Source organism: Ylistrum balloti, unplaced genomic scaffold, assembly GCF_031769215.1.
Source record: "Ylistrum balloti isolate Yb309-2 unplaced genomic scaffold, AGI_CSIRO_Ybal_v1 Utg369852, whole genome shotgun sequence".
Classification (NCBI taxonomy): domain Eukaryota; kingdom Metazoa; phylum Mollusca; class Bivalvia; order Pectinida; family Pectinidae; genus Ylistrum; species Ylistrum balloti.
The window spans coordinates 592,621-601,547 of NW_026782004.1; the positions used below are offsets into that span (position 1 = coordinate 592,621).

At 36.5% G+C, this 8,927-nt stretch overlaps 1 protein-coding gene across 1 annotated transcript; it reads left to right on the top strand.

Moving 5' to 3' along the window:
- Nucleotides 1-3,611: 3,611 nt before the first annotated feature.
- Nucleotides 3,612-7,027, top strand: LOC132545701 (uncharacterized). Its single transcript, XM_060209391.1, has 4 exons — nt 3,612-4,248; nt 5,256-5,280; nt 5,819-5,857; nt 6,541-7,027. Exons 1-4 carry the CDS (start codon nt 3,612-3,614, stop codon nt 7,025-7,027), a joined length of 1,188 nt encoding a protein of 395 aa, XP_060065374.1.
- The last annotated feature ends 1,900 nt before the right edge of the window (nt 7,028-8,927 follow it).

Genomic DNA, 8,927 nt, shown 5'->3' on the forward strand with positions numbered 1-8,927 from the left:
GTTCATGATGATAAGAAAGGTGACGGAGGACGGCTGAGGTCCATGATGATAAGAAAAGTGACGGAGGACGGCTGAGGTCATGACTATAAGAAAAGTGACATGGACGGCTGAGGTCCATGATAAGAAAAGTGACATGGACGGCTGAGGTCCACGATGATAAGAAAAGTGACGGAGGACGGCTAGGGCCCACAATGATAAGAAAAGTGACATGGACGGCTGAGGTCCACGATGATAAGAAAAGTGACGGAGGATGGCTGAGGTCCATGACTATAAGAAAAGTGACATGGACGGCTGAGGTCCATGATGATAAGAAAAGTGACATGGACGGCTGAGGTCCATGATGATAAGAAAAGTGACGGAGGACGGCTGAGGTCCATGATGATAAGAAAAGTGACGGAGGACGGCTGAGGTCCATGATGATAAGAAAAGTGACATGGACGGCTGAGGTCCATGATGATAAGAAAAGTGACGGAGGACGGCTGAGGTCCACGATGATAAGAAAAGTGACATGGACGAATGAGGTCCATGATGATAAGAAAAGTGACGGAGGACGGCTGAGGCCCACGATGATAAGAAAAGTGACAGGGGACGGGCTGAGGTCCATGATGATAAGAAAAGTGACGAAGGACGGCTGAGGTCCACTTTGGGTAGTAAAGGTGACTGAAGACAGTTTATACAGATGTCTGTTCGGATCATAAAATGTCTACCACATACACTCTTGCGAAATAAAATATGCTTAAACTTAGTAATTCCAATGACAAATTAAAGCAAAATTACTTTCTCGGATCTCGGTATGTTTATAGATTGAATAAAGGTTTTAATTTGATGGAGTTAAATGTACCACGCTTCGTGAACACATTCATACCCAGTATTGTATGGAAGCTTGAAGGTCATCGTTACGCCCGTATCACTTTACACTAAACTCGCGTACCGTGTTCGATGCGTGTACAAAAAATCAGCCTTCTGTTCAGCTTTGACCTCAGTTATCGCAGTGACAGTTGTGCTTCGTTTTCGATAACACGTCACGCCATCAGTGCCAAGACGCCATAATACCCTATCTACATCGGAACCCTCCGGAACAAGTTTCCTTGCGTTGTTCAAGGCATTTCTGAATCTACTTATTGAATTGATTTAATCAGAAATATTTATCTCCGTAAAACATTTAAGCAAACAGTGAAATTTATCAACAACTTCATCTGTGTTGAGAATGCTGACAGTTCATTTCACTATAGCGTTTCATTTTCCAGTTTGATCTGTAGTTTGGAATCTTTGTAGGTGTGTGTATGCGGTTTTGCGTGCGTGTATGTGTGTGTTTCCATTTATTTTTTCTATATATGTATAGCTTTGTTATTCAAATATCTAACTACTCTTCAAGTGACATTGTTTGTTGCCTGTGATGAGTCACATAAAGTATTCCCCCATTTCTGTATAAACTGGCATTGCACTGGAAAGCTGCATTTAACACTTAACCCGTGCACTAAAAACCATTTTACAACAATTGGGAAATCAGCTTTACCTACCAGCTTATAGTGTGTGAGACTTCATGTGGGAGAAAACTAACACATTTTGCATTACCGCCATACTTCACAGTACGTAGTTATTGGTTAAGACCCTAACTCTTTAAAACATATATGTTTAATTGTCATAGGAGTTATATCTATTACATACAAAATTCGGTCTCCCTAAAACGTAGACTATTATACCCTGTGTCATGTGTAGACATGAGGTACATTGTTCAATAGGAGACCTGTCTAGATGTCATCAATAAATTTTCGTCTTTTCTTTTACAGGAAACAAAACATGTCGAAGAAGCCCTTACGTGTCCACTGGTTTGTATTCACAAAAATATCAGTATGTACCAGCTCTGTAGTAACAGTATATACCAGCTATGTAGTAACAGTATATACCAGCTCTGTAGTAACAGTATATACCAGCTCTGTAGTAACAATGTATAACATCTCCGATCTAGGTCTCTAGTAACAGTATATACCAGCTCTGTAGTAACAGTATATACCAGCTCTGTAGTAACAGTATATACCATCTCTGTAGTAACAGTATACACCAGCTCTGTAGTAACAGTATATACCAGCTCTGTAGTAACAGTATATACCAGCTCTGTAGTAACAGTATATACCAGCTCTGTAGTAACAGTATATACCAGCTCTGTAGTAACAATGTATAACATCTCCGATCTAGGTCCGTAGTAACAGTATATACCAGCTCTGTAGTAACAGTATATACCAGCTCTGTAGTAACAATGTATAACATCTCCTATCTAGGTCCGTAGTAACAATGTACATGTTCTCTTTATATTCTCTTTAATGCCTCTAGTGATGAAAATTACAAAAGAATATCAAGCGTACAATATATACACATATATATATACATGATGACAGAATATGTATAACATTAATATACACTTTATATGATAGGAACGTGCATATAAAATGCAAAATAAACGAAAGTAGGTATTTTAGTGTATACCCAAAAAATTCAAAATTCAGGTTTTTTTTTCTTTTGCACTAGGCAGGTAAATTATAATAAATTGCTTATATACGTGGTACTTGACACTGATACATGACAATGTGTAGTCATAATGTACCATTACAAATATATACAGTTAACACATTTATTATTTCACTTAAGCTATAATTGCGGAGAATAAATTTGTCAGATGACTCATTCAAAAGTGTTTTTTCAAGTATGTAATTATTTAACTTTTAAACATAACTATTACATATATTAATGTTGATATAGTTTACACATCTTGAACACATAAATGACGGATTTTATCCGGGTTTCATTCAACTTTTCTCTGCCAATTTCGTAGTTTATATTTCCTCGAATCAACGTGTAATATCTGAAGATCTGGGAGAGAATGTAAATAGACAGTATATCATTGATATTAATTATACAGCACCATAATTGGTCCCTCAGCTCGGAAGTAAAAGTACACTGTAGCGCCAGATGTGTCATTGAGTCTTGATAGAAGAACCCACATTTATGACATAATTCTATGGTAGTCAAACTACGGATGGTTACAACTATTTTCATTTTATACTGTATATGTTCTCTATTGTGAGTAAATTGAAGCGCTAACTCACATAACATATAAGGTTTGAGTTTTTAAGTTAGTCCTCATCAACTTTCATACGTTCCTTTAGATTGTACTCATCGTATTTCCTTACAGAATTATATACTCTTATTTTCCAATCACTTCATTTTCGAAAAAAAATCGATTTCAACAAAGGTAACTAGATTTTGATGTATCTTTTATAATATTCTAAATATGTCGTCGATGAATACGTACTGGTACAATCTACATAGTCGAAACAAAAAGAGTCTAGTATTAAAAACTTCATAAACAAGAGACATTCATTCTACACAATCTTCCAAAAAATAATAATTTTCTGATGTCTATATATGCCTCAATAGAGGCGCAGCCAAGTAAGAATGTACACGTGTCTGTTCTGGTTCTTTTTTTTTTTTTACAAACCCTTAAATAGATTTAACAATAAAATGTTGTGACCTTTCTAGCATTTTTATTTAATGTTTGTCCATCGCCAAAGGTCGCAGCTGTCCATTTAACTATGTGGCAGTGTACTTGAATGATGTATAGATACAACACTGTATTCATTTCTGCGTATAGGAGTGGTGAGGAAGACAAGGTAGAAAGCAACGACGGAGGGCAACCAGTCCTAAATAGCATCCTCAAGCGTTCGACTGCCAACGTTAAAAATGAGGTTATTCCGGAAAAGCATATACCCTTCGCACAACACTTAAATAAAAAGCGTGTTCAGAACTTCGCTAATCTGCAAGATTCAAAAAGACAAAAACAGGATCCCCAAAACATGAAACAAGCACGACAGAAACAAAGAGCGCCTCTCCCACCAAACGTAGGATCCCGGACATACAATCCCGCTCCAATGTCCGCTCCATCTAACAGGAAGGCGGTACCACAGCAATATGTGTATCTACAGCAGCCCGGGGGCAGCACAAGGCGATACCCCCCGGGATATCAATCATCTCGTCCTCAGTCGGCGCAAAATCATGTGCGAAATTCTAGAACTCTTCCTCCATACAGGATAGTACCGCCACAATTTGAGCTCCTCCGCATGGACGATAACTCCCCGCAAATTCGTCTGGGTCGATACCGACCAAAGGTCATTCAGGAGCACTTTAGTCCTAACAATATCCGAGACGCTGATTTTCGCAACAAAGCACGGGAAGAAACAACAGCGAAAAAACGTAAGTAATAGCACGGGACACATGTTAAGGTAGTGAATCCAGTATCTGAACATTCGTATACAATGCTTGACTGCCCTAATGAGGACATTCGTACACATTTCTTGATCTTGCAAAACGATGAACTGGCTTGTTTTGTTATAGGGTAGTTAGGATGAGAGAATGTGGTTGTGCCCTTGTCAGTGATCAATATCACTGTTCCATTAAGATATTTCTCTAAAAACTTTACATATAGGTCAACTGCCTTCTCTGGGGTGCAATGTAAAGGTCGGCCATTTGACTGACATCACTTCAGAAGAATTCCTAACGGATTGTCTTTTATGACAGTACCTCGGATGAGTTCGGTTGAACGGTTTACATGTTAAGACTAAAATCACTACAACTGTTCAAAAACCATACTGCAATCAGGGACACAATATTCTTTTTCTTGAAGAATTAAACTACATAGTTTCCTGAATAATGGAAGTAGTGCACCTCCACATCTTGATTCTGACATTTCTTTCGATCACTTTGGATTTCCGCAGTCGTCTACTAGGTTTAAAATTTAGTCCTTTAGCATCACTGACGAAACCTAGAAGGACGAAAAAGCTGTATGATGCAATTAAATTCTTTCTTTGGCTCTACTGTGTCTAACTCTAAATTTGTATTAAATGATATAATTCACTTATGTGTCTTTTGTACGATCTTTAAGGTCCCAAAGTCGTTACAACTTATAAGAATTTGTCGCACAGTATTACTAGCTTGAATAGGAGCGCGGACATTCATGTATAAAAATATGTTTTTATCGTTATATTTACTGCTGAAGGTAACTTCTTATAAATATATGAATGTTTTCGTCACACTGAAAGATATTTTTCTTACACCCGAGAGATAAAATATTTACTATTATTTGTTTATGACAATAGAATCTGTTCATAGTTACACTTGGAAATGAAAACATTCGATATGAATATTATTTAATTGAGGGAACACTTCAGTGTAAAGCTATTTCCCATTTGTTTCTGTTGAAGGTAAACCGGTGCAGACTCACACGTGGTAAGTAAGTACAGAAGGAAAACATTTAAAATAAATATCTAACAGTGTAGCCTTAGAAATAACAAATATTTTTGGTCATAACACATACCTGGTTACTGACTGGATGCACAGGTGGTCATTGTGGTCATTCACATGTACAGTATGTAATAGATAGATGGAGAAGGAAAATTTAACTTTATGTAAATAAATCCTATCAATTTTGACAAATCAATAAATCATATGCTCGTGAATTACAAAAAGAAGTAGACCGACATGTGATGATTAACGAACAAACGTTTTTAGAGCAAACCTAGCCATGTTGAGATGATGCCAGACCCATCATATATCATGACTGTACCTATTGGCTGTCAAGCTTATCGCCATCTGACAGAGTAAAACAAAGGGCAGTAACTCTGGGAGATCAGAATGGTTCATACCCGGCAATTTTATAATAATATAGTTATTACATATCGTGGGTATCTTAAGTTTGTCAATATTGCGGTGAATGGATTTCCAGAATGTTTAACAATTTAAAAGACGAAAATAAATCTGTTCACAGGGAAAAACAGGACAAGTCAGAAGACAAGGTAAATATGAAATATTAACTAAATCGAAGCTTATTACGGATATTTAGTCATCGAAAGTATTTAGAAGCCACTGTAGTGGTGTTAACAATACAAACACAACTTGAGTTATGTTAGCTATACGATATATACATAATTATGCTTGGTTACCATGGGTGCATACGTTTTGTTTGGGGTCACCATAGATACAAAGCTTTAATTTGGGTTTACATGAAGACAAAACTAAAATTTGGGTTATTGAAAATACACAACTTTAGTTTGAGTTACCATGGATACACAACATTAGTTAATATCATCATGGGTACATAGATTTAAACAGTGTTCGTAATGGGTACATAGCTCATGTGTGGGTTACTATCTATATTGGTTTTAGTTTGTGTTTCCATAGATACATAGAATTAGTTGGTGTTACCATGGATACGTTGGTGTAGTGTTGTAGACCGGTCAATATTGATACTGACTTAGCTTCAGTCGGAGTAAGTATTCTGTCCTTTCAAAATAATATATAACCACTTATGTCAATGTTCTAAAGTCTCTTTCAAACATTTCCAAGCAATAAGTGAGATCTATATTTATAATCATGCTGTATTATATTGCCTGTCTCACGAGAGTTTGAATCAAGGGGAACAACTTCAGTGGTTAGCAATGTAATCATATCAAGTTGTTGCAAGTTAAAAGTCATCTCATTTCAGGTTACCGTACAAAATGGAAATACATCAACAATGCGTACCAAAACAATTGTGCGTCTCAAAGCTCCACCAGGCCAGACACAAGATAATTTACAGTGGAGGTCACAGTCCACTCACAAGTCTTCTGTCACTATTCCACCTAATTCCTCCAGATCCACAGAAGATGACGACAATGGAAACTATGTAATTGTGGACTATGTGGTAGATAACCTAAGTCCTAAACTGTTACAAATGAAACTGACTGAAAATAGTGAGTCCACTTTGCAGACAAAGGACCCTACTAATAGATTACCCAATAATGAACTAATATCAAGATCCACACATTCAAATGTCAACTCTGGCATGACAACCTTGATTCCTACAGGTTCAGACAATGGAGCTGAAATGATAGAAACACAAAAACAGATCCTTCAACAAAGGCAGTCTGAAGTTTCTCTAGCACAGCTGCCCATATCAGAAACTGTTTTGTATGCCCCTGATAATACTCGCTTCTAAATCAAAGAGGTCTCTTACACAACTTCCTTTATCAACTGTGCCTGACAAAACTCCCTGTGTCAGTTGAATTGTGTGCAACTTCTGTGTCATATGTATCTAATACAACTTCCTGTATTTGATACAACTGTATATCTGATGCAACTTCCTGTATTAGATACAACTTTCTGTACATAGTATAACTTCCTATGTTGCGTGTACAATTTCATATATCAGGTGTGAATGGTGCAACTTCCTTCCTTGGATGAACCAGTGAACCTAGTAGAACTTTCAGTGTCATAAGTATCGGGTACAACTTTCTGTGTCATGACTACATGGTAAAATGTCCTGTCTTACAAGTACCTGGTACATCTTCTTGTCAGGATAACATGGTACAACTTCCTGTCTCATACGTATCGGGTACAACTTCCTGTGTCAGGATTACATGGTACAACGTCCTTTCTTACAAGTACCTGGTACAACTTCCTGTGTCAGGATTACATGGTACAACTTCCTGTCTTACGAGTACCTAGTACAACTTCCTGTGTAAGGATTACATGATACAACTTCCTGTCTCACAAGTACCTGGTACAACTTCCTGTGTCAAGAGTACATGATACAACTTCCTGTGTCATGAGTACCAGGTACACCTTCCCCTATCAGGAATACCTGGTGCAAATTACTGTACTATGCACACACTATAATACTGTAATGACACTTGTTTTTTGTTTATCTTCTATTTGCTTTGTCGTAATCTAAACTATAGTAATTACCATTTAAATGTTTTCAGTTTTTAAATTCCTATCAGAGAACATACTGATAATGATGTTTGTGACTATGTTGCTCTTAGTATACAAGTATTGAGTGATGACATCAATAAATTTAATCAATTAGTAAGTGTGGATTTATAGACTGTAATTCATAAAATAATTTGCATGTTCAGTACTTACAAAAAGGGTAAATGAATTCTGATATTATAATCAATTCTTTTCATTTTATATTTCATATGGCCTTTTATTTTTTTTTGTTTACTATTTTTATATTTTATGTAATGGAATATGATTGTATCGCCAGTTATAAATATATACTGATCTTAGAATGTAAACAGTTATGAAACTCAACATAATTGGTGGAGGTTTTACTCCTACTGAACCTTTATAAATGTTAGTGGGAGAACTACTATCTAAGAGAAGTGTCCTGATGTACAGAAATATTTACTTAGAACCTGCTGGTCCATGTGGACCTGTCTGACATAATCTGATTTCTTTGGAGGAAAACGTGATGTATGTTTTATACAAAACACCACACCAATCTATAGAATTATTTATACAGAAGCACCATACAAATCTACAGAATCATTACTGTGGAGGAGGTCTGTATCAGTATATTTCTTATGGTAACAATGTCTATATTATCCTGTATTATATAGTCTAATTTCATACAATTGGTGGAAAGGTACATACATGTGACCCGTGATTTGTTCCTCACAGGTTTTCAGGTAATAATCAGTTGTGCTAAACAAAGCCCATCCTTGATACTCCAGGGGTTATGGTCACTAGCGATCCCTGAACCCTTGGAACATATCAAAGCAAAATTGAAGGCCCAAATAATTTGATTGGTGTAGAGTGAGTTCCACGAGAAAAAAATACCAATCACAGACTGCCATGCTCTATTGAAGATTATGAAGGAGCAACATCCACCTTCAAAAATAAATTCTTTTGATGTACATCAAAGGATCAAACTAGTCTTGTCCACTAGGTGTCGCACATGGAAACTTCAATTTTGCCATGACATGTCAAAGAGTTGCAGAATGTGACAGTGAACATAACCCCTTAAGTATCAAGGATAAATATAGCTTTGAAAATCTGCATTCAAATCCTTCATTTCTATCAAACATCAACATATATATATTTCTTGTTTGCCA

What these genes read in the sequence shown, in the direction of transcription:
- LOC132545701 (XM_060209391.1), top strand. Translation starts at nt 3,612, where the DNA reads ATGTATAGATACAACACTGTATTCATTTCTGCGTATAGGAGTGGTGAG. An exon ending in CCGGTGCAGACTCACACGTG is followed by an intron (nt 5,281 to 5,818) that starts GTAAGTAAGTAC and finishes ATCTGTTCACAG; the next exon opens with GGAAAAACAGGACAAGTCAG. An exon ending in GAAGACAAGGTAAATATGAA is followed by an intron (nt 5,858 to 6,540) that starts ATATTAACTAAA and finishes ATTTCAGGTTAC; the next exon opens with CGTACAAAATGGAAATACAT.